The 26,824-nt window shown below is 43.9% G+C and overlaps 1 protein-coding gene across 1 annotated transcript in view; it reads right to left on the bottom strand.

Annotated features, from left to right (window-relative positions):
• The window catches only part of PPM1G (protein phosphatase, Mg2+/Mn2+ dependent 1G), an 823,201-nt gene that overhangs the window by 548,796 nt on the left and 247,581 nt on the right, over nucleotides 1-26,824 (bottom strand). The window contains exon 5 of the mRNA XM_044060399.1: nucleotides 19,683-19,727. Within this exon, the coding sequence (XP_043916334.1) occupies nucleotides 19,683-19,727 (45 nt within the window). The remainder of the gene's footprint in view (nucleotides 1-19,682; nucleotides 19,728-26,824) is intronic.

Genomic DNA, 26,824 nt, shown 5'->3' with positions numbered 1-26,824 from the left:
ATCTAGCCTCTGCCACCAAACATGGCATACTCATCCAATATGCAGATGACTCTACCATCATCTGCTCAGCCCAGTCCCTACCCAAACTGCAAAAAGTCACACAGGAAGCCTTTTCCTCTGTTGAAACATGATTATCCGATGCCCAATTAATACTCAACCCAAACAAAACTAAACTACTCATCTTCCAACCCAACATACTCAAAACAACTCTCACTTTAACATCACAGCAAAAGACAACACCACTATATACCCAACTGAACATACCAAATTGCTAGGAGTGGAAATAGACAAACTAAAATTTGACATTCACATATCCATGACCATAAAAAAAGTCCACAAAAAACTAGCAGCATTATATAGAAATAAACAATTTCTCACCAAAGCAGCAAAGATTTCAATAGCAAATTCCCACCTTATCTCCACCATACTTTATGCCTCTCCAGTATATACCAACCTAAGGCAATGTGATCTAAACAAGCTAGAGACCTGCTACAACACAGTCGCCAAATTCGCCACAGGGGCATCCTACCGTAGTCACCACTGTCTCTCACTTGCTGAACTGGGCTGGCTTGAACTCCCTCACCTCCTTCAGTGGTATCAACTCTCACTCGCCCACAAACTAGTAAACCATCCACTAAATGTCCCATCCCTCCAGAATCTACTCCAACCCTATCGCACCACCAGACCACTAAGATCCAGCAACAAAAATCACTTGCAGATCACTAAAGCCAATAACTCTGCTGGTGAAGCACTATTCTTTTGCACCATAGCCAAATTATGGAACTCACTCCCACCCACAATTACCTCCGTACCATCATGCACCAACTTCAAAACTTTATTAAAAGCGCACCTAAAAACATGCTGGCTATGCCCTTGCAACTCCCACTCTAATATCATCCACCCCATCCAACTACTACCTTTCTTTCACCTCCACTAACTACCTTGATGATAGCAAGCTCAGATGCTCATAAGCCTAGTACTTATACAGCAGGAACTTCATTGTTACATTTGTTAATGCCCGTTATGTACTTCACAGATAAAGATTCTAGTTGTCTACTGATGTACTATATGCTCTTCATCTGTAAATATGTTGCAAGTAATTTCTATGTTAAATTGTTAATCACTATTTAATCCAATGTAACTACTGTCCGTTTATTTTACTGTGGAGCTTTTCTCCCCGGGCCTTCGCTGAAAATGGACCCACGTCCAGTCGGACACTCCCAGTCAACAAATTTAAATAAATAAATAAATTACTGGTGCCAAGCACTTTGTAAAGACCCTGTGCGCAGTAGATAAGCCAAAGGGCAGTGCAGAGAATTGGTAATGCATTAAGTCAACCTTGAATATGAGGTATATTATGCACGACTGTCTTATTCGGACATGCAGGTATGCCTCTTGTAGGTCTAAAGTCACCAGCCAAGCATTCTTGCCCAGCATGGACAGAAGCGGTTGCAAGGTGAACATTTTGAATTTTGGAATGTCCAGGTAGGTGTTCAAAATCGATAAATCCAGTATTGGCCGCCAGGCCTCGTCCTTTCTGGGTACAAAGTACAGTCTGGAGTAAAAACCTTGTCCTTTTCCTGTTCTGGTACTGTCTGAATGGCCCCCATATCTGACGGACGTAACCTGTTTCTGTGCCTCTGCCCATTGGTTTTTTGGCAGATCTGGCCAACCATGTGTCATTGGCAGAGTGTGGAAATTGAATCTGTATCCCTGTGATACGATGTTTAGTACCCACTTGTCCTGGGTTATTAACTGCCAAGTGCTAATTTTCCCCCATGGGTGCTGCCAAAAGATAAGTGCTTGGTGTAGGCAGAGGGAAGTCATTGGGATTGCTTTCTGTAAGTTTGCGCTTTATCTCCTCCAAATTTGGAGGTGGATGCGCCCCAATTGCTTTGACCTGTACGAGTCTTGAGCCTGGTACCTGTAAACCATAGGGTGTCTGGATTTGCCCCTTTGAGCTCTGACACAGGAAAGGACCAATTTTTTTGTAGGTCAGTGTCTACTGAATCTAGGTGGCTGCACTTGTAAGAAATCTAACAGTTTGCATAGACTTAGCTTTATTTTCAGTTTCCTTTAAAACCTCTTCTACTTTAATACCAAATGGAGAATCATGCTGTAAAGGTGAATCTAGCAATTTAGCTTTAACACAATCAGGCAAATTTTGTTCCTTTAACCAGACATGCCTCCTAACCACAGATCCAGTAACTATGGCCCTGCAGGAGGCCTCTAAAGAATCAAAACCACATTGCAAAGTATGCTTTCCAACTTGTTCAGCTGCATGCAATAATTCCTGCAATTCCTTATTTTCTGCACATTCTGAAATCATCATTTTCTGTTTCAGCAATCCAATAACATGTTGTTGGTACTTAAGCATATGAAATTGACAGTTTAAGGCCCTGATTGCCAAGGTTGCAGATGTATAAACCTTTTTTCCCATCTGTTCAGTGCCCTTGAATCTGTCGGAGGGGAGTAGGGTTTTTTGCTGTTGAGGCCTTAACTCCCTTTGGACGCGGTAAAAGTTTCAGGATCAGCAGCAGGGTTTCTAAATAAAAATTTATGAGAGTCAGGGACCCTGTAATACCGGTCAGGCTTACTGGGAGCTGAAGGCAAGGAGTCAGGGGGTCAGGCTTGACTCCAAAAACACATCATCCACAATGTCTAAAATAGGGGGAATGGCTAAAGGCTTGTACTGAAGGGAGAAGGAAAATCCCGAGCCACTTTTTTGATTCTGAGAAGTCTTGACTCTCCCAGTGAAAATGCTCCCTTAAAGTATGCAAGGTTTCTCCAAATTAATAATCCTCAGGAGGAGATGCAAATGGAATAAACTCCTTAGCATCAGAATCCTAATAGGGAGGTAAAGATAATTCCTGATCAGAAGAGGAATCAGAAGAAATAGAAACCTGATCTGAAGATTCATAGTCAGTGTCTTGCCTAGGCCTCCTATCTGGAGAGGGATGGGTACCCCTGATCAAGGTAATAAGATTTTCAGCCATTTTGATAATCTGTTTTTTAGGCATAGAGGCCTGTGCACGTGGCTCAAGCGTCTTTTTTTAGTTTTAGGTGTCTTTGCCTTAGGTTTTGCAGCTTTCATCAGTTTGATATAAAAATGTTGAGGTCTGAATACACCCTCAGAAGCCGGTGCCTGCTCAGCAGCTCCAGATCCATCAGAGGTAGATACATCCATCGGTCCAATACCTTGAGTATCTTGCGGCATGCCAGACTCCACATGGATGTTTGTAGAAGCCTGCGACTCTAAGGTAGCAGGTATCAGGGGCTGCTAAAGCACCCAAGTACCGGCGAACCTGCGAATGGCTTAGGAGATGCTTCGTCAGTTTTGGATCTCTACTGCCTTTCTCTGTCCTTTTCTTGGCATTTTTTATGTACTCCGGTAGTCGGATTGCTATCAGACGACATTTCTGGGTAGTTAAATACGTTTCCAAAATACTTAGATGCAAAAATATACAAACGCTTAATAGTGCATTGGTTAAATCTAGCACAAAACCGACAACCAGGCATGTTGTGATCATGGCCTAGACAAGGAATACAGTATAAATGGAAATCCTTATGAGGTATTTGCTTCCCACAAGTAATACAATTATTAATTTTTTCTGACATCGGTAAAAAGCAAGAAAAAAAAAAAAGTTTCCACAACGGGGTACTTAACTTTAGTGAAGACTTCGGTTCTGAAACTCAAACTCGAATATTTCAGTAGTCTGACAACCGGCACTTGTGAAATGCTTCTGCTTTGGGCACTGCGCGGCAAGAAAGACTGAAGAAAATGGCATCTGCTGCATGTTTTATGCCCCAGACGACCTGATGTCATGGAAGAGAAGACAGCAACTGCAGGACCCAAGACTTTGGAATTCAGGCCGACTGAGGACAAAGTACAGTTTTGTACCTACCATAAAATGTAGATGTTAGAGTGGCTTCACTGCTGCAGTCATTACACTTGGGTTATCCTGCCGTCAGGCGGTCCCACAGTCGGCCAAAGTTCCAAAGTCTTGGTCCGGTGTCTGTTGCTGTCACTTCTTCCCTGACGTCAGTGCGTCAGGGGTATATACGATGCAGCCAACGCCATTTACTTTTCTTGCCCCAGATGTCAGGTGCCCCCAAAAAGGTAGGCAATACATATTGCTAATAAAACCTACAATAAGGTAAAAACAAAAACCTTCAGTAACCAGAAAATACACCACATAGGTAGTAGAGTGTAGAAAGGTATAGATATGACCCAGGTAAGAAAGAGGGGATGGCGGGTGGGTAATCAGGACTGCAGCAGTGAAGACACTAACATCTACATTTATGGTAGGCACAAAACTGTACTATGTTCGTGTTTCACTGCTGCAGTCATAACACTTGGGTTGAATCCTAAAGCTGAGCTAGGGTGGCTGGTTCTATAGAGGATTTGGTGTGGCTATGAGGCCCTGCTGCACTGCAGTGGCGAAGCCAGCTCTGGATCTAGAATAAAGAGGCAAGTGGTAATGCTTGGTAAAGGGGTGCACTGAACTCCAAGTTGCAGCTTCCAAAATGTCTTTGGTTGTTACTCCTCTAAGGTAGGCAGTAGAAGTGGCAGCTGCCCTGGTGGAATGTGGTCTAATGTAACTAGGTACAGGTTTCCCATGCTGTGTATAGCAGAACCGACTACAGTGTCCTATCCACTTTGAAATGGTCTGCTTTGAAATAGCCTTTCCCAGTGATCCTGCAGCATATGATACAAACAACTGTTCAGTTTTTCTGAAAGTTTTTGTTTTGTCCAAGTTGAAACTTAATTGTCTGTGCATGTCCAAGGAGTGTAGAAGTCTCTCCCCTTTATTCTGGGGATTTGGATAAAAGGTTAAGTAAACAGTTTGGTTAAGAGCCACACTGGATACCACCTCAGGCATAAAAGAAGGGTTTATTCTTAAAGAAACCCTGTCTTGGTGAAAAATGATGAAAGGCTCCACTGCCATTAGTGCCTGTAGTTCTGAGACTCTTCGTGCTGAGGTTATTGCCAGAAGCAGAGGAGTTTTCCATGATACATATTTTAATTCTGCTGAAAAGGCTGGCTCAAAAGGAGGCAAAGCGAGTTTTTCCAAACGAAAATTGAGGTCCCAAGTTGGTATTGGTGCTCTCGGGGTAGGTCTTATGTTTTTAGCCCCTCTGAGGTACTGCTTTAGCAATGGATGAGAGAAAATAGGAGGATGTGTTGCAATGAGCCGAGATGGCAGAGGCATGGATCTTAATGGATGAGAAGGATAGTCCTTTGTCCAGCATCTCAAGTATTGTAGAATCTGAGGAATATTTGGGACAAGAGGGTCAAAGCCTCGAGCCTGGTCCAGGCACAGAATCTCTTCCACTTTTCTGAATAAGATTTCCTGGTGCTAGGCCTCCTGGCCTCCAAAATGACATCCATAACAGCTTTAGAGAGAGGTGTTGTCCGCTAATGACTGGCAGTTGATTGTTACGTACTGGCTTGTCAGGCCTAACGCACAACCTTCAACGAAGATACGCCCATTCAAGCATGTCACCACGCAGAAGACGCTCTAGCCGAGTATTGAACCGAACAGTGTCTTACTGTGAGGCAACAATGCTTCCGCAGCAAATTAGCAACCTTTTTACAAACGCCAGATGCTTTAGAAGAATGTCCTTGCTCTCTGCTTGAATCAGGCAGTCGTCCAGGAATGGATATATTTGAATTCCTTTTTGTCTGCAAAATGCAATTACTGGTGCCAGGCACTTTGTGAAGACCATGGGCACAGTAGATAAGCCACACGGCAGTGCAGAAAATTGGTAGTGCATTGAACCAGCTATGAATCTGAGGTATCTTCTGCAATTATGTCTGATAGGGACATGCAGGTATGCCCCTGAGGTCTAAAGTAACAAGCCAAGCCTTCTTGCCCAAAATGGGAAGTAGCTGCTGTAGTGTCAACATTTTGAATTTCGGAACATCCAGGTAAGTATTTAGAGCAGAAAGGTCTAATATGGGTCTCCAGGCTTTGTCCTTTCTGGGGACCAGGAAAAGTCTCGAGTAAAATCCTTGTCCTTGTTCCTGCTGTGGCACTTTTTGAATAGCACTCATGTCCATGGAGGGCTGTAATTTGCTTTTGTGCCTCTGCCCATTGATTTTGTAGCAGGTCTGGCATTCTTTCTAGCCTTGGTAAAGTGTGAAAGTGGAACCAAAAACCTTGAGACACAAAATTCAGAACCCATTTGTCCTGGGTGATTGCTTGCCAATTTTGAGAAAAAAAGGGCTAGATTTCCCCCTAAGGGAGCTGCCAAATGGGAAGAGCTTCGCATTGGAAGGGGGAAGTCATTGGGACTGTTTCCTGTAACGTTGTGACTTTTCACGTTCTTTTGGGGTTGAAGCACCCCACTGTCGTTGTCTGTAAGAGCCTTGGGGCAGAGATCTGCCTCTTGGGTGTCTGTATCTGCCTCTTCGGGGCCTGTCTAACACTGGAAAGGACCAATTCTTTGTAGGCCAATTTCTGCTAAATCGAGGTGGCTGCACCTGAAAGAAATCCTTCACGGTTTGCATAGATTTTGCCTTATCCTCCATTTTCTTTAACACCTCCTCTGCCTTAACACCAAATAAAATATCTTGCTGTAAAGAAGCATCCAATAATTTTGCCATAACATGATCTGGTAAACTTTGTTCTTTTAACCAAGCATGCCTTCAAATCACAGATCCTGTAACTGCTGCTCTACAAGAAGCCTCTAATGAATCAAAACCACATTGCAAAGTATGTTTTCCCAATTGTTCAGCTGCATGCAATAAATCCTGCATTTTCTTATAGTCAGGATGTTCTGAACTTGTAAACATTTTGTTTTAACAGAGACATTAAATATTGTTGGTATTTAAGCATGTGAAACTGGCAATTTAAAGCCCTCACTGCTAAAGTTGCAGAAGTGTAAACTTTCTTCCCCCATCTGTCTAATGCTCTAGAATCCCTATCAGAGGGAACTGGATTTTTAGCCGTGGAAGCCTTTACCCCTTTGGGACCCTGGGAAATAGTTTCTGGGTCTGCAACAGAGTTTTTATAAAGACATTTGTGAGAGTCAGGGACTCTGTAGTACCTGTCGGGCTTGACTGGAGCAGGGGGTAAAGAAATCAGGATTTAAACTGGATTCAGAGAACACATCATCCACAATATCCAACACAGGCAGAATAGCAAGGGGCCTGTGCTGAGGCAGTAAAAGAAAGTCTGAGCCTTTTCTTGGATTCTGAGTAATCCTGGCCCTCCCAATGGAAATGCTCCCTCATGGTATGTAAAGTTTCCCCAAAAGAATAATCCTCAGGAGGAGAGGCTGAAGGAATTGATTCTAAAGCATCAGAGTCCTCACAGGGGGGTAAAAAAAAACAGAGTATCCCTGGTCTGAAGAGGAATCAGAATATATGGAAATCTTGTCAGAGGAATCATACTCTATCCTGCCTAGGCCTTTTATCAGGAGGGGGATGGGAAACTCTGATCAGAGTAATTAAGTCTTCGGCCATTTTGAGCATCTGTTTTTTAAGCATGGAGGCCTGTCCAGGTGAATGCCGTACTTGCTTCTTTGTCTTTAATGGAGTTTTAGACTTGGCTGTAGTTTTAATGGTAAGTTGTGAAGGTCTGAAAACACTCTCAGAAGCCGATGCCTGCTCAGCGGCTCCAGACCCATCTAAAGGGATCGTCGCCGTAGGCCCAACACCTTGAGTATCCAGAGGCCTAGGCACCTCCACGTGGGAGTCTGTAGCAGCCTGTGGCTCTGAGGTAGTGGGTGTCAGGGGCTGCAAAAGCGCCTCACTGAGAACCGGCGACTGGCCTAGAAGAGGATTCGTCAGTTTTGGACCTCTGATGCCTGTCCTTATCCTTGTCATCTGCGCTTTTTGTGTATTCCGGTCGTCGGTTGTTCCGACGGCATGGTATAATTAAATCTTATGCCAAAGTAATGGCGAGCAAAATCAAACCGAAGTTTAATAGTGCATTTGTTAAATCTAGCACAAAACCGACAACTAGTGACGTCGTCATCTGGAGCTAGGCATGGAATACAGTAAGAATGAAAATCCTTATGAGGTATTTGCTTCCCACAAGAAATACAATTATTAACTTTTACTGACAACGGTCTGAGGCAAGAAAAAGTTTCTAGCGGGTACTTGGCTTTATTGAAGACTTCGGTTCTGAAAATCGAATTTGATATCTCAGGAGTCAGCCGACCGGCACTTGAAAACTGCTTTTGCTTTGGGCACCGCGCAGCAAGAATGACTGAAGAAAATGGTGTCGGCTGCATCTTGTATACCCCTGACGCACTGACGTCAGGGAAGAAGCGACAGCAACCAACGCCGGACCAAGACTTTGGAACTCTGGCCAACTGTGGGACCGCCTAACGGCAGGATAAACCAAGTGTAATGACTGCAACAGTGAAACACGATGAATATCCTGCCAGCAGATTACCCAAACGTAATGACTGCAACAGTGAAACACGAAGAACATCTGGCTTTAATTAGCTATGTGCACCCGGATTTGCATCTAGTAAAGAAAATAACTTATCACTCTGCACACGCGCAATCACTTCTGTTGTAAGCAATGGGCAGCTGGTCACATACTGACATTTACTCGGATTTTGTTACATTACAAATGCAACTCTGGCCTTTCTTCACAACACTGAACATACTGTTTCTCCCACTCTCCTAGCTCTAACTGCCTCTTCATGACACCCAAGGACTTAATGCTCATCACACCTTAGGGTTACAGGTGAAATGAATTACAAACCACTAGCACATCAGATTTTATTTGTATATGATATGCTTCTGAAGCAAATCAGCACAATCTTGCAAAATACCACTAATATGGTTCAGCACAATACACAAGATGTTTGACACCAACAGTTTCTGAACACGGGCACTTTTTTACTCTTACATTGTGATTTTCACCACTCCTAAATTCTCTAAGCATATGACTGAAAATATTAGAATAAACTAAGTGATATTACCAGAAATAAAGTCCGTAGTTAAAACATAACAGACTAAAATCCTCACATAGATCTATTTCCAAAGTCATGTAATCCCCAACAATTGCTTAAAAGCATTTTCAGACAAAATACTATGTTCCTTACTTGTTTCTAATTTAAAACTTAATTTTTTAATTAACATTTTCCCCACATCTCATTAGTTTTATAAATGTAATCTACACTCCAGTATCAATTCTTAACTTGCATTTTCAGAATTCACTGCAGCATGTTTGGTGCGCGGTGGTGATGCGGCGGTAGCGCTGTCGCCTCACAGTAAGACGTTGTCCTGTTCGATTCTCAGCTAGAGCATCTTCTGTGTGTAGACATGCGTGAATGAGCATACCTTCGTTGAAGGTTGTGCGTCAGGGCCGGCAACTCGGCACGTAAAAAACTACTGCCAATCATTAGCAGACCTGAGTTCCGCTGTGGCGACCCCTAACCGGGAAAAGCCAAAAGACACAACAACCACAAAATGCCTCATGTTTATACATCTGCTTGGCCACATACATTAGAGCCTTAAGCCAGAAATCTAAAAATTGCATTTAAGTGGTGGCACACTAAGAAGGAGGTTGAACTGTGCTCACAGCTCAAACAAATTAAATTCAAATCTAATTTTCTAGTAAAAATATTTTCCCCACAAGTCCCGCTGCTGCATGAATGTGAAGTAACAACAATGACTGTACTAGAAAATACAGTCCTAAAGAAAAGCTTCACTACAGTTACCAAATGTAGAAGCAGGTCAAATTCTGTTCTCAACAAGATGCAGACAAAAAAAAAATGGAATGGTGAGTGATTAGATGCCCATGCCCTGGCCCAGCAATCAAGGAGCCTCAAATCCTCACCACAAGCACCAGAGAGGGCGTCTCATATATGAAGAAAGGATAACAAATACACACAGTAAAGTGCAATTTCCCATAAGAGCACAGAGATCAGTCAGTCCAAGGCTGGTCGCTCCCTTGCTCTCCAGGTCCCCAATAAGTCTACCCCACTGGCACAGCTATAGGGTCCAGATCTCAGACAGCTGGGCAAGCTAAAATCTCCAGCACCCTCTCTGTCCAACCAGTGCTTCGTGTCTCTGCCCAAGTAGCGGATACACACACTGAGATAAGAGTTTATACAACCACACAGACACTTCTGAGGAAGGCTAGCACATGTTCTCCAGCTGTGCTCCTTTTACCCAGACTACACAGTAGAAATCACTGCCACCACCAAGCTAATATTTATCAGCTACTCAAAAGCCCTTATGATAGGGTATCCAATTACTGTGAAATATTTTTACCCAATAGGCAAGTGTGACTAAACAATCAAGGCTTATTTGGAGTGACTTGGTACAGTAATCACTACAAATATGCAATGTACTCTCCCTACACAAAACAGCCACAGTTGAAAAGTTTTAGAATATTTAATAATAAATAAAAGCACAAGACAATAATTCTTACTACACAGTGCTAGTCAACAGGTCAGAGATCACAGAGAAATACTTAAAAATTCAGTAGTACAGTTCTGACATCACAGAAAAAAAGTCTAAATCTTCTAGTTCCTATCTACTTCTAAGAGAAAACACAAGTCTAAGTTAACCTACATAAGAAAACAGGCAGAGTACTGATGAGTTGGATGGTAAAGACAAAAATGCTTAATCTCTGGTTCTCTCTTTAAATTGAAATTGCAGTTCTGATTCACATTACACCATTCTTCACACTTTCCTGGGGTTCCCAGGCTAACCAACTACATTTGCATTCTTAACATTTCCTTTTATCTTGCAGCTGGTCAGGAAACAGAGCAATAAAAATGCATTTGCATGTTTAAATATAGCAATTTAGCTCCTGGTTAGAACAATAGAAATAATTTCTTCATCTAGACTCTTCGGCACCACTGTCTACATCAAAGGGACATCACATGCTTTATTTTGGACAGTAGAGTGCACTGTTACATTTTTTTCAAGTTCCACATGCAACACTGTGGGCAGGATTCATGAAGCCTCCGTGTAAGAGTTACAAAGCTTACACGGAGGCTGCAGTTAAATGGTGTGACATCAGCATGTCATGCATATGCATGAGGGCATGCTGAATCACACCTTAGGCTAACATGGTCCGTGGAAGACAGTAGGGGGCGTGTCCTTAGTCCGATCCCTGCAAACGGACATGCCCCCAGAAGAGTAAAAGTCCCGAAAGTAAACCCCCACGACAGAGCCCGTGTAAATGTGAATAAACACAACACAACACATGCCCCCACAGACTACGAACATAAAATTTACAAATGAACATCTTATAATTTTTTTTTTAATATTGTAAAGATGTTTGCCCATGAGTGAGCTCATTTGCGCGGGCGTGCCCGTAGCTTAGCCACAGTTAGCAGTAAGTGGAAACGCATATAAGAACTAAATATGCAAAGTAGGCCAAGAAGCAATAGCGTAGCGGTAGAGACGTCGGCTGAAGAGCAGGCAGTCATGGTTCGAGACCCCACAACATCAATTTTTATTTTTAGTGAACTAAGCACGAAACAAGTCCCTGACATATCTGTACACATATAAAATTATATTTTATGTAAAATGTAATGAAATGGGCCATGTATTTTGAAGAAATGTGAGATAATAAAATAAAAAAAAGGTCAGATGTGCCTATAGCTGAGCTACAGTCTAACAAGTTGAGTGCATCTGCCCGTAGGTGAGCAGTGGTTTAACAGGTATAAAAATGAGTGCCCGTAGGAGCAAGCTGTAACAAAACTGCCTTTACACAGACACACCTCCAAGCCTGTGTAGACAGTCATAAAATATAAAAAGCAGTGGCCAGGTTCGAACCCAGGATACCATGCACCATAGTCAAGGTACTGAACCACTAAGCCATGACAGTTACACTTAGAAATGCAGTAAAAGCATATATATAGGAATGAATAGAAAGAGAAGCATGACAAAGCAGGTTTTGTGAAGCTGATACAACTCCAAAATGGCCAATCACAGATAAGTACGGGAAAAACGAGATATGTAAGCCCCATAGGCGGGAATACACAGCATAACCGATTGTAGAACCGACTTGCAGCCAGAATGTCAGGTGTAGGTGAGGGTAGTTGCTTTCAAGCACAGAGGTGGGGCGTTGAGGAGTCCAAACATATGGTTTGGCTCCTTGTCCACAATCATGAGGCCCAACTCACGCAAGGCCAGGTCCTGTGGGGAGCATATAGGGCTGAGGCGTGGGACCGGTTGGCTCATAATCTCACCAGTGCCACAGGGATACCAAGGACAGGTAAGCAGGTCCGTCACCACCATGCGGACCTGAAGAGAAGGAAGCAGGACCACCCGAACCGTTTATTTCCAGGAGGCCCGGCAAATGCCCAACGCCCCACTACTGAGTAAGTTGCATGTAATTATTTATGTAAGAAATTAACCTAGCTGATATTATGGAGATGTGTATTCCAATATTACTTTATTTATATTACAGCTGCAGGTGTCCGTTCTGCGAACCGTAAAGCCTATGGCAATAGGCTGGCACGGTTGCGCCACCAGGCAGGTCAGTAATCCTCTCCCTGTAACTGTAAATAAATATATAAATATGACAGTTTACAAAAGAGTGCAGTGTAGTCACCAATTAATAAAATGTGCAAGTAACAGTGTAAGAGGGTTTGCAAGTATTGCTTGATTACAAAAGTGTGATGCAGTCTGTAATCCAAACATAAAAATGAAACAAGTCTGAAATAAAGATGTCCCACCTGTAATATAATAGTACATAACCTGCAGCAGGCTGAAAAGTACAGCTGCAGAAGCTGAGTAAAACACGTGTGAAATATATCCCTGTTGAAATACAGAAAAATGACAGACGTGAGATTGTTGGAAAGGATTGTTAAAACTACAGGTAAAACAGGTCAATAAAGCCTAGAATTAAGTACCATCCTGAACTGTAAAAATAAAACAAGTGAGGGAGTGAGAAATAGTTATGAATCCACCAATAAAGTAGTAATAAACTCCTGAATAAAGTATACTGCAGTCAGTACAAAATGAAATGAATGTGACAGGCAGAACCAAACAGTACAATGTGTTGAAAATGTTACCGCAGCTGGAATGTCTATCCCAAAATCTGAATATGTTGCGCTCAGTCTGCAATATGCAGATAGTATGGTTGTCTGAAATACCAAACATCCACAGTTGTCTATAGCTATATAAAGCAAATGTAGCAGGATGATGTAGTTGAACAGAGCCAGATATGAATGTGTATGAATAAAAATGAAAATGTATAGTGATGTAGCAGTAACATTCCTATCACCAACTTGAAGTAGTTATCACATAGGAAACTGGAGGCAGAAAGTACAGTTTTGTACCTACCATAAATGTAGATGTTCGAAGATCCACATTGCTGCAGTCCTTACACTTGGGTAGTCCGCTGTCCTCGGTCGGCCCGAATATCAAAGTATTAGGCTGACGTCGGTCAAGGCGCATAAGACTGACATCAGGACGTCAGGGTACAAATACGCATGACCGACGTCATATCCTCAGTCTTTTCTTGCCCCAGATGTCAGAAGACCCTAAACAGAAAGGTCAAAACCAAAAGACAACAAAAAACAACCAACCACCAGTGTACCAACCATATGTACAATATATACAATATTCACAAAATGTACAACCCAAACCACACAACCGCCTCTAACTACAGAGGGGAAGGAGGGAGGGTAAATTGGACTGCAGCAATGTGGATCTTCGAACATCTACATTTATGGTAGGTACAAAACTGTACTATGTTCTTCATCTCACATTGCTGCAGTCCTTACACTTGGGTAGAATCCCAAAGCAGAGATAAGGGAGGATGGCAAAACTATAAAGCAGTAGGAGCTGCCAAAATGCCTTGTAAAATTGCAGTGGCAAAACCAGCCCTCGATTTAGAGTAAAGTGGAAGGTGATAATGCTTAGAGAAAGTATGCACTGAACTCCAAGTAGCTGCCTCCAAAATATCTTTAGTTGCCACCCCTTAAAAAGCTGTAGAAGTGGCAGTAGCCCTAGTGGAATGAGGCCTAATCCCAGCTGGAATCTCCTTACCATGATGGGAATAACAGAAAGCAATACAAAACCCAATCCACTTAGAAATAGTTTGTTTTGACACAGGCTTGCCCTGAGAACTCAAAGCAAAAGAAACAAATAACTGCTGAGACTGCCTGAACCCTTTAGTTCTGCTCAAATAATATCGCAACTGCCTGTGTATATCCAAGGTGTGCAAAATCTTTTCCCCTTTATTTTGGGGGTTTGCATAAAAAGTAGGCAAATGAATAGTTTGGTTTAAAGCCACACTAGAAACCACTTTAGGCATAAAGGAAGGATTAGTGCAAAGATACCCTATCTTTATGGAAAATTAAGAAAGGCTCAACTGCCATAAGGGCCTGTAATTCAGAAACCCTTCTCACAGAGGTAATGGCTAACAAAAAAGCAGTCTTCCATGATAAATATTTCAACTCAGCAGTAGCTGCAGGCTCAAAAGGTTGTAGAGTGAGTTTCTCCAACACAAAATTGAGATCCCAAGCAGGAGTAGGAGCTCTCCGTGGGGGTCTTATATTCTTTGCCCCTCTAAGGAATTGCTTAAACAAAGGATGAGAAAACAATGGTGGGTCACAGTCATAGTGAGCAGAAATTGCTGCAGCATGAACCTTAACAGAAGAGAAGGACAAACCTTTGTCCAGTAACTCAGTAAGATATTGAAGAGCCACACTTAAATTAGGCTTAGAAATATCAAATGCCTTTGCCGCACTCCAAAATAAAAATCTCTTCCATTTATCTGCGTACACTTTCCTTGTACTAGGCCTTCTGGCCTCCAAAATAACATTCAAAACTTGCTGTGGAAGCAGAGACCCTCCAGGGTTTAAAACAGAATATGCCAGGCTGTTAGGTGAAGAGAGTGAAGTTTGACATTGAGTAAATGACTGTTCTCCTGAGACAGCAGGTGTGGAATCGAAGGTAAAAGGCCATGGAGGCTCCCGCACCAGACTTCTCAGTAGTGGGTACCAGTGCTGTCGAGGCCAATCTGGAGCTATTAAAATCATCTTTGGCTTGTCCTGTCTGACCTTCAGAAGTACCTTTGGGAGGAGAGGCAGAGGTGGAAAGGCATACACATGAAGATTGCTCCAATTGAATGAAAGAGCATCCACTTTCCAAGCTGTGGGATGAAACCTTTTTGTGCAAAACTTTGGCAGCTGGTAGTTTAGTGGAGAAGCGAACAGATCTATGTCTGGAGTTCCCCATGACACTGTCAATTTCTGAAATACATGAGGATCCAATTTCCACTCGTGGGGATCCATAATTTGTCTGCTCAACACATCTGCTAAGGAGTTATGTGCTCCTGGCAGAAACCTTGCCTGAAGATTTAGCTGTAAACTGAGAGCAGTCTCCCACAAAATCATTGCTTGTCTGCATAGAGGATAAGAATGTGTTCCCCCTTGCTTGTTGATGTACCACATGACAGTTGTGTTGTCTGTTAGAATCAACACCTGCCCTGGAAGAAGTAAATCCTTGAAAGCTATTAATGCAAATTGGACTGCTAACATCTCCTTCAAGTTGATATGTAGATGTAGAAGTCTGGCAGGCCACGTGTCTTGTATCCACTTTCCATTTAGATGAGCTCCCCAAGCTTTGTCTGAGGCATCTGTCGTTAGAATCTGACTCGCCTCTGGCTGGGTCACAGAGAGTCCCTTGTTTAGGTGACATTCCTGAGCCCACCACAAAAATTCCTTTTGAATGTAAGGTATTATCTGAATGACAGTGTCCATATCTTGGCAGTGCTGTGTCCATACATTTTTGAGATACCATTGTAGCTTCCTCATATGCAATTTGGCATTGGGAAGCACCAGAATACAAGATGCCATGAACCACAAGGCTTGAAGGACTGTCCTTGCAGTCAGCCTGGACTGATGAGACAATTGATGGAAGTAAAGAGAAAGATTCTTTTGTTTGTCCGGGGTCAAAAAGGCCATCTGGGATGCTGTATTCAGTCTCACACCCAGAAAGCACATGTCCTGAGAGGGTACTAGACTGGACTTTATTTCGTTCACAGAATACCCCAGGCATCTTAGCACTGCTATCACATAGTGTAAATGATGAAGTACGACGTCCTTTCCTTGAGCCAGAATCAGGCAATCGTCCAAATAAGGATAGATCTGTATTCCTCTTAGCCTGAAGAAAGCTATCACTGGAGCCAGAACCTTCGTGAACACTCTGGGCGCAGTAGATAAGCCAAAGGGCAATGCAGAGAACTGATAATGAGAAGTCCCAGCCAGCGTAGATACTTCCTGCAACTTAGCCTGATAGGAACATGAAGGTAAGCCTCCTTGAGATCCAGAGTCACCATCCAGTGATCTTTGCCCAGCAGAGGTAAAAGCTGTTGTAACATCAACATTTTGAACTTGGGAATGTCCAGATAAGTGTTGAGGATAGATAAATCCAAAATTGGTCTCCACGTGTTCCCCTTCTTTGGTACTAGGAACAGGCGAGAATAAAATCCTAGGCCCACTTCTGGCAGAGGGACCGGTTGTATGGCCCCTATTTGGAGCAGCAGAGAAATTTGTTTGTGAGCCTCTATTCTTTGCTGAGGAGGAACGTCCGGCATGCCTTTGAAAGGAGGCAAGGTATGGAAATAAAACCTGTAACCTTGGTGTATGATATCCAATACCCATTTGTCTTGGGTAATCAAACTCCAATTTTCCCTGAAGAGTGCCAACCTTCCTCCCAAAGGTGCTGCCAGGCAAGAAGGATCTGGCAGCTGAAAAGGTAGGTCATTGGGCCTGTTCTGAAAGGACTGGCCCCTGCCCTCACCTGAAGATTGTGCAGGAGAACTCCCTGTTCTAGGTCTGAAGGAGCTCTGAGCTCTGCCCCTACCACGTCTAGATCTACCCCTAGACTGTGAATCATAAGAAGGGTACGTCCACCCCTTAGCAGGCCAATTCCTACTAAACTTGGAGGCTGAACTTGCAAAAATCTTTAACAGTCTGCATAGACTTAGCCTTGTCTTCCATTTTCTTCAAGACTGACTCCACAGGTGAACCAAACAACACATCAGACTGTAAAGGAGCATCCAAAATCCTTGTCTTAACATGTTCAGATAAATTCTGATCCCTCAGCCAGGCGTGCCTGCGAAGAACTGACCCAGTGGCAGCCACCCTAGACGAGGCTTGTATAGCATCAAAACCACATTGTAAAGAATGCTTACCCACCTGTTCAGAGACATGTACCAAATCTTGTAACTCCTTACACTCAATGCCTTCCGCCAGAGCATCTACCTTAGACTTCAGTTGAGAAAGAAGATAGTTTTGATATTTCAACATGTGAAACTGGCAATTCAAAGCCCTCATAGCTAAGGTGGAAGAAGTATAGACTTTCTTTCCCCATCTTTCCAAAGCTCTGGCCTCTTTATCTGGAGGAACCGGATTTTTTACAACAGAGGCCTTGACACCCTTAGGTCCCTGACTAACAGTTTCTGGGTCCGCCCTAGGACTCTTATAAAGATATTTATGAGCCTCAGGCACCCTATAATACCTATCCGGTTTAACAGGAGCAGGAGGCAAAGAATCAGGATTAAGTGAAGCCTCCGCAAACACATCTTCCACAACATCCAGAACAGGCGGTATAGCCAAAGGCCTATGCTGGGGTAAAAGCAAAAATTCCCTAAGCCTTTTCCTGGAATCAGAGAAGTCCTGACCTTCCCACTTAAAATGTTCCCTCATGGAATGAAGAGTTTCTGAAAAAGAAAAATCCTCTGGAAGAGAAGCAGAAGGAGTGGAATCATCTGCATCAGAATCAGAATAAGGAGAGTACTCCTGCAAGTCTTCAGCCGAAGACTCTGAAACATCTGAAGCCTGCTCAAAACTCCCCAACTCTGGTTCCACCCTAGGCCTCTTATCTGGGGGGGGGCAAAGAACCTCTAATCAAAGTAATTAAATCTTCTGCCATTTTAAGCATGTGCTTCTTGGGCACAGATCCTGAAGAACTAGGAGTGACACCAACAGAAGCTAAACCTGGCCTGCCTCTGGGAGAAGCCTTAGAAACAGAAGGAGAGTGCCTAACCACCCTAGGAAGGGAGAGGAGTACAGTAACCTGAGAAGCCCCTTCAGCCTGACCTGCCTCCTGAGAGGCCACATCCTGCAATAACAAAGTCTCCCCCTGGGCCTCCAGAGAAGCCTCCGGGAACCACGGTTCCACTGGCCTGTAAAGAACCGGCGTCCGATGCGGACGACTCTTCTTGCCTGGGCTTAGCTGCCTTGTCTTTGCGCTTCTTGAAGCGGGCGTCGGAGCATCCGGCGGCATGTTATAATTGCACCGCTTCCCAAAGACCAACCTGGCACAATCTAACCTTCGCAATAGTGCGCTTATTGAACCTAGCACAAAAGCGACACCCAACAACGTCGTGCTCAGGCCCCAAACAAGGAATACACAAAGTATGATAATCTCTATGCAGTATCTGTTTCCCACAAGAAATACAGTTATTCACTTTTTCTGACATCCGGTAAACCACTGAGGCAAGAAAAACTAAAATATTCCCCAACGGGTACCAGCCAACTTTGACTCGGTCTGAAACTCCGAATTCGAAAAATTTCAGAACGCCGAACGGCACTTGCAACGCTGCTTCTGCATCGGACCATGCGGCAAAAAAGACTGGGGATATGACGTCGGTCATGCGCATTTGTACCCTGACGTCCTGATGTCAGTCTTATGCGCCTTGACCGACGTCAGCCTAATACTTTGATATTCGGGCCGACCGAGGACAGCGGACTACCCAAGTGTAAGGACTGCAGCAATGTGCGATGCAGAACATCTGTAGTGTGTATATATCTGCAGCTATTAGAAATGTACAGTATATGTATTGGTAATTGAAGTTAATTAAATTTTCTTCACCCTACCCTATAACCACATATAATCCATTCCACGTAAAATTGGTATGTGCAATCACAATTAACACCCCTGGACATTTGTCCTATTGGTTCATACATATTTGCATGTACGTTGATGCATCTGCCCTGTTCATACATCCAAACCTGATGGCCTGTTGCCATCAATCAACCCTGCATGTTGTTGGACTGTGTATTGCTGTTCAAAATATGCATGTGTTATGTTTGCTGTTCAATGGTTTGAATATCTGGGTGTTTGGTTAATGGGAATACTAATGCATGCTGTTACAACTAATTGTGAATGGTACTGTAAGTTACTAACCCAAACTGTCATGACATAATGCAAAACATAGGACGACAGGGAAGGTGGGTTCCAGCGGACCCACCTCTCCCTCCTCAGCTGGCGAGTGCACCTGGCAGTAGTGCCCAAGCCGGACCCTCCTCCGGTGGCCCTGTGCCACCTGCGGGTGGAAGCGCTGCAGGGGATGGGGCTCATCCCCCCTCTGCAAGTGTGGCCGGAGGAGAACATCCACTCACCCTCCGTAATGTCCGGACTGTGGTGCGTACGGAGATCTGGGAAGCTGTTCTTGGGCCCCTACATCAGATTAAGGCACAAGTGGCGCAACTAACGGGCGTGCCTGCTGCCCGGCCTACACAGCCCCCAGCACAGCCCCGTCCTGGGCAGAGAAGGCACAGTGGCAACTGCCCATGGGTGGGGATATCAGTTCCACTGTTGCCATCTGTGGGCTCATGGGCTGTAGATATCCAAACATCCGTCCGTCAATTGTGTAACCCCCCCCCCACATGTCATACACCGCGCGCCCCTGTATGCGTCTTGTTTGTCTCGTCTGTTAACCTACCCAACCTACCTCCCCAGCCATACCGACTTCCCATACCTGAAATACCACTCTCACCTGAAAAAAAAAAAAAAAAAAAAAAAAAGGACACTCAGTACCCACAAAAAATTATGCCCCATACATAGCTGCCCATTTCACACACGTCTGCTGGACATGGAAACTGTCAATTACAATCGGCTGTGCAACAAGTATTATTGTTCTCCTTACACCTCTCTCAGGGGTGGAAGGTTTCAAATGTCACACCAAATTACAAACATATGCACAGCTGTTGCTGATGAAGAAATGGGCAGCTATGGGCCTTACCTACATCCCTCCTGCAAAACCCGAGCTTGTTTCCCTACTGTCTTGTCTTACCCTCTGTGACCCCTTTTTCACCACTTTCCTATCTCCCCATTTTCATTTCTTTCAAAGAAAATAGCGCGGGTGTGCGCAAGAGTAAGCACTTTTAAGCAGTTGTAAGCGGGTGTGCACGGAGCTGAACGACAGTGCACATGTGTGAGCTCCGTGCAAACCAGCGCTAACCCGGTTATAACTGCTTAAAAGTGCCTTAGTCACTCTGAATGACAAGGCCTGTAGTCTGCTCAAAAGCAAAATAAAATCCCACTGTCGGTCCCGAACCTAGGACCTGGGAAACAGTAGTCTGCATGACTTACCACTAAGCCATGACTGTTAAGAACATTATGCTACAATAAATATATCATGTAATAGTAGGAATGAATGTAAAGGGAATATAGGATGCATGTCATGTATATTTACTGTCAAATGTAGTGGATTTCTATAATAGTAGTGTGTGAACAGAAACAGCCATGCTAGTTGGTAGCTAGTAGGTAATAATGTCACTGTAGCACCTTGCAAGCCACACACATACTCACAGCAGGATAATCACTGCCCATATACCCCACAACCTCTTACAGGAACACATCCGAACTAAGTAATAAAAAATGTGGAGCAAAGGCCCAAAAAACAGGGACACATTCCAAATAATGCTCCAACAAACTTAAACAGTTGAGAGAGTAACAGGTTTTGCATTTTGTTGGATGTTTGGAAGGGTATGAAGTCTGAAAAGTACAGTTTTGTACCTACCATAAATGTAGATGTTCGAAGATCCACATTGCTGCAGTCCTAACACTTGGGTAGTCCGCTGTCCCAGTCGGCCCGAATACCAAAGTATATGGCTGACGTCGGTCAAGGCGCATTAGTCTGACGTCAGGACGTCAGGGTACAAATGCGCATGACCGACGTCATATCCTCAGTCTTTTCTTGCCCCAGATGTCAGAAGACCCTAAAAAGATAAGGCTAAAACCAAAAAACACCACACACTCCTGCACCAAATATATATACAATATATACAAATTTACAAGAGTATAACCACACCCACACAACCACCCCTAAACACAGAGGGAAGGAGGGAGGGTAAATTGGACTGCAGCAATGTGGATCTTGAACATCTACATTTATGGTAGGTACAAAACTGTACTATGTTCTTCATACCACATTGCTGCAGTCCTAACACTTGGGTAGAATCCCAAAGCAGAGGTAAGGGAGGCTGGCAAATCATAAGGAAGCAGGAGCTGACAACATGCCCTGCAAAATAGCCGTGGCAAAACCAGCCCTAGATTTAGAGTAGAGAGGAAGGTGGTAATGCTTAGAGAAAGTATGCACTGAACTCCAAGTAGCTGCCTCCAAAATATCCTTAGTTGCCACCCCCTTAGAAATGCTGTTGAAGTGGCAGTAGCCCTAGTGGAATGAGGCCTAATCCCAGCTGGAATCTCCTTGCCATGATGGGAATAACAAAATGCAATGCAAAACCCAATCCACTTAGAAATAGTTTGTTTTGACACAGGCTTGCCCTGAGAACTCAAAGCAAAAGAAACAAACAACTGCTGAGACTGCCTAAAATCCTTAGTCCTGCTTAAATAATAACGCAACTGCCTGTGTACATCTAAAGTGTGCAAAATCTTTTCCCCTTATTTTGGGGATCTGCATAAAAGGTAGGCAAATGAATAGTTTGGTTTAAAGCCACACTAGAAACCACTTTAGGCAAAAAGGAAGGGTTTGTGCGTAAAGATACCCCATCCTTTTGTAAAAACAGGAAAGGCTCCACCGCCATAAGGGCCTGCAATTCAGACACCCTTCTTGCAGATGTAATGGCTAACAAAAAGCAGTCTTCCATGACAAATATTTCAATTCAGCAGTAGCTGCAGGCTCAAAAGGTTGTAGAGTGAGTTTCTCCAACACAAAATTGAGGTCCCAAGCAGGAGTAGGAGCTCTCGTGGGGTCTTATATTCTTTGCCCTCTAAGAAATTGCTTGAACAAAGGATGAGAAAACAATGGTGGGTCACAATCATAGTGAGCTGAAATTGCTGCAGCATGAATCTTAATGGAAGAAAGACAAACCTCTGTCCAATAACTCAGTAAGATATTGAAGAGCCACACTCAAATTTGGCTCGAAACATCCAAATCCTTTGCTGCACACCAAAATAAAATCTCTTCCGTTTTCCTGCGTACACTTTCCTTGTACTAGGTCTTCTGGCTTCCATAATCACATTCAAAACTTGTTGAGGAAGCTGAGACCTGCTATGGTTCAAAACAGAATATGCCAAGCTGTTAGATGAAGAGAGTGAAGCTTGACATTGAGCAGATGCCCGTCCTTCTGAGACAATAGGTGTGGAATCAAAGGTAAGGGCCATGGAGGCTTCCTTACCAGACTCCTCAGCAATGGGTACCAGTGCTGCAGAGGCCAATCTGGAGCTATTAAAATCATCCTTGGCTTGTCTTGTCTGACCTTTAGAAGTACCTTTGGGAGGAGGCAGAGGTGGAAAGGCATACACATGAAGATTTTTCCAACTGAAAGAAAGAGCATCCACTTTCCAGGCTGTGTGATGAAACCTTTTCGTGCAAAACTTTGGCAGCTGGTGGTTTAGTGGAGAAGCGAACAGATCTATGTCTGGAGTTCCCCATGACACTGTCAATGTCTGAAATACATGAAGATCCAGTTTCCACTCGTGGGGATCCATGATTTGCCTGCTTAACACATCTGCTAAGGAGTTCTGTGCTCCTGGCAGAAACCTTGCTTGAAGATTCAGCTGCAAGCTTAGCATGATCTCCCACAAAATCATTGCTTGCCTGCATAGAGGATAAGAATGTGTTCCCCTTGTTTGTTGATGTACCACATGACAGTTGTGTTGTCTGTTAGAATCAACACCTGCCCTGGAAGAAGTAAATCCTTGAAAGCCAGTAATGCAAACTGGACTGCTAACCTCTCCTTCATGTTGATATGTAGATGCTGCAGTCTGGCAGGCCACTTGTCTTGAATCCACTTTCCATTCAGATGAGCTCCCCAAGCTGTGTCTGAGGCATCTGTCGTTAGAATCTGACTCGCCTCTGGCCGCGTCACAGAGAGTCCCTTGTTTAGGTGACATTCCTGAGCCCACCACAAAAATTCCTTTTGAATGCAAGGTATTATTTGAATGACAGTGTCCAAATCCTGGCAGTGCTGTGTCCATACATTTTGAGATACCATTGTAGCTTCCTCATATGCAGTTTGGCATTGGGAAGTACCAGAATACAAGATGCCATGAACCCTAAGGCTTGAAGGACTGTCCTGGCAGTCAGCCCGGACTGATGAGATAGTTGATGGAAGTAAAGAGAAAGATTCTTTTGTTTGTCCGGGGTTAAAAAGGCCATCTGGGTTGCTGTATTCAGTCTCACACCCAGAAAGCACATGTCCTGAGAGGGTACTAGACTGGACTTTATTTCGTTCACAGAATACCCTAGGCATCTTAGCACTGCTATCACATATTCCAAATGCTGAAGAAGCACGTCCCTTCCTTGAGCCAGAATCAGGCAATCGTCCAAATAAGGATAGATTTGTATTCCTTTTAGCCTGAAGAAAGCTATCACTGGAGCCAGAACCTTTGTGAATACTCTGGGCGCAGTAGATAAGCCAAAGGGCAATGCAGAGAACTGATAATGAGAATTCCCAGCTCGAAAAGCAGATACTTCCTGCAAATTAGTCTGATAGGAACATGAAGGTAAGCTTCCTTGAGATCCAAAGTTACCATCCAGTGATCTTTGCCCAGCAGAGGTAAAAGCTGTTGTAACGTCAACATTTTGAACTTGGGAATGTCCAGATAAGTGTTGAGGATAGACAGATCCAAAATTGGTCTCCACGTGTTCCCCTTTTTGGTACTAGGAACAGGCGAGAATAAAATCCTAGGCCCCTTTCTGGCACAGGAACCGGCTGAATGGCCCCTATTTGGAGCAACAGAGAAATTTGCTTGTGAGCCTCTTTCCTTTGTTGAGGAGGAATGTCTGGCATGCCTTTGAAAGGAGGCAAGGTATGGAAATAAAACCTGTAACCGTGGTGAATGATATCCAATACCCATCTGTCTTGGGTAATTAAACTCCAGTTTTCTTTGAAAAGTGCCAACCTTCCTCCCAAAGGTGCTGCCAGACAATAAGATTCTGGCAGCTGAAAAGGCAGGTCATTGTGTCTGTTTACGAAAGGACTGACCCCTGCCCTCACCAGAAGACTGAGCAGGTGAACTCCCTGTTCTAGGCCTAAAAGAACCTTGAGCTCTGCCTCTACCACGTCTAGACCTACCCCTAGACTGGGAATCATAAGCAGGATATGTCCACCCCTTGGTAGGCCAATTTCTACTAAACTTGGAGGCTGAACCTGCAAAATCTTTAACAGTCTGCATAGACTTAGCCTTGTCTTCCATTTTCTTTAGAACTGCTTCCACAGGCGAACCAAACAACACATCAGATTGTAAGGAGCATCTAAAATCCTTGTTTTCACATGCTCAGCTAAATTCTGATCCCTCAACCAGGCGTGCCTGCGAAGAACCGAACCAGTGGCAGCCACCCTCGAAGAGGCCTGCACAGCATCAAAACCACATTGCAAAGAATGCTTACCCACCTGTTCAGAAACATGAACTAAATCCTGCAACTCTTTACACTCAAAGCATCTACCTTAGACTTTAATTGTGAAAGGAGATAATTTTGGTATTTCAACATGTGAAACTGGCAGTTCAAAGCTCTCATGGCCAAAGTGGAAGAAGTATACACTTTCTTTCCCCATCTATCCAAAGCCCTAGCCTCTTAATCTGGAGGAACAGGATTTTTAACAACAGAAGCCTTAACACCTTTAGGCCCCTGTGAAACAGTTTCTGGGTCTGCCCTAGGACTCTTAAAAAGATACTTATGAGCTTCAGGCACCCTATAATATCTATCCGGTTTAACTGGAGCAGGAGGCAAAGAGTCAGGGTTCAGAGAAGCCTCTGCAAAAACATCCTCTACCACATCTAGAACAGGAGGTATAGCTAAAGGCCTATGCTGGGGTAGTAACAAAATTCCTAAGCCTTTTGAATCAGAGAAATCCTGACCTTCCCATTTAAAATGCTCCCTCATGGAATGAAGAGTCTCTGAAAATGAAAAATCCTCAGGAGGAGAAGCAGAAGGAGTAGAATCATCTACATCAGAATCAGAGTAAGGGGAATACTCCTGCAAGTCTTCAGCCCAAGACTCAGCAGCATCCGAACACTGCTCAAAACTCCCAAGCTCAGGTTCCACCCTAGGCCTCTTATCAGGAGGGGGCATAGAACCTCTAATCAGTGTAATCAAATCTTCTGCCATCTTAAGCATATGCTTCTTAGGTACAGACCCTGAAGAACTAGGGGTAACTCCTGAAACAAAACCTGGCCTGCCCCTGGGAGAAGCCTTGGAAACAGCAAGGAGGGCCTAGCCACCTTAGGAAGGAGGGAAGAACAGCTACCTGAGAAGCCCCTTCCGCCTGGCCTACCTCCTGAGAGGTCACATCTTGCAGTAATAAAGTCTCTCCTGGGATTCCAAAGAAATTTCTGGCTGAACCCCTGGCTCCACCGAGCCCTCTAAAGAACCGGCGTCCTGGACGGACGGTTCTTCCAACCTAAACTTTGCTGTTTTGTCCTTGCGCTTTTTTTGAGCGGCGCCGGAGCATCCGGCGGCATTTTATAATTACACCACTTCCCAAAAACTAACCTGGCACAATCTAATCTTCTCTTTATAGTGCGTTTGTTAAATCTAGCACAAGAGCGACAGCCAACAACGTCGTGCTCAGGCCCTAAGCAAGTTATACACAAGGTATGGTAATCCCTATGAGGTATCTGTTTCCCACAAGAAATACAGTTATTCACTTTTTCTGACATCCGGTAAAATACTGAGGCAAGAAAAAACCAAAATAATCCCCAATGGGGTACTTAGCCAACTTGGATTCGGTCTGAAACTCCGACTTCGGAAAATCTCAGAACGCCAACCCGCACTTGCAAAACTGCTTCTGCATCGGACCATGCGGCAAAAAAGACTGAGGATATGACGTCGGTCATGCGCATTTGTACCCTGACGTCCTGACGTCAGACTAATGCGCCTTGACCGACGTCAGCCATATACTTTGGTATTCGGGCCGACTGGGACAGCGGACTACCCAAGTGTTAGGACTGCAGCAATGTGGTATGAAGAACATCTGAAATGTTTGTCACTATAGTCTGACTTAAACCCAGAGTGATTTGCCAGAAAAAGCTGTTTATGAGATATGAACCAAAATAGGAGGCAAACATGTGGACAACCTGCAAATATCTGTACACTTGAGAGGTCTGACACTGCCATATTTGAATAGTTAAGAGTCTAGACATAGCAACAGTGACTGAGTTACAGGGATGCCCCACAGACTCCCTGTGAAATGTACAAACAGTAGGCAGAAAGGTGTTACAACACATGCAATAGTAACTACGAAGTACTGAAAGTATGCACCACTTGCATGTCGGAAATAGTGTAGTAATACATATGCTCATGCTAACCCACAGTCACAACTGCAGAATACCAGGCAATTTAATGGGTGTACCCCACTGATATGTACCATTCCATGAAGCAGATAAAAGATGCACCTGAGAGTCTCTGGGGCCTGCTCAGCAGCATACTCAAATAACCTAATAGATGTCAAGGCCCACACCATGGCCAGACCACACTGCATGCAGTAACACCCTAGCAGATATAGCAAGCATTCCAAGGTGTGAATGTACATGGAAAATAGGAAAGCCACAGCAACACACTACAGTCAAGGCACCTAGCAGGCATACAAGTAGTGAATGTAAAGGGCAAATATTGAAAAAACC

The sequence above is a fragment of the Protopterus annectens genome, chromosome 2.part0, assembly GCF_019279795.1.
Source record: "Protopterus annectens isolate FY-2018-M chromosome 2.part0, PAN1.0, whole genome shotgun sequence".
NCBI lineage: Eukaryota > Metazoa > Chordata > Ceratodontiformes > Protopteridae > Protopterus > Protopterus annectens.
This window is presented reverse-complemented; position numbering and strand designations above follow the sequence as displayed.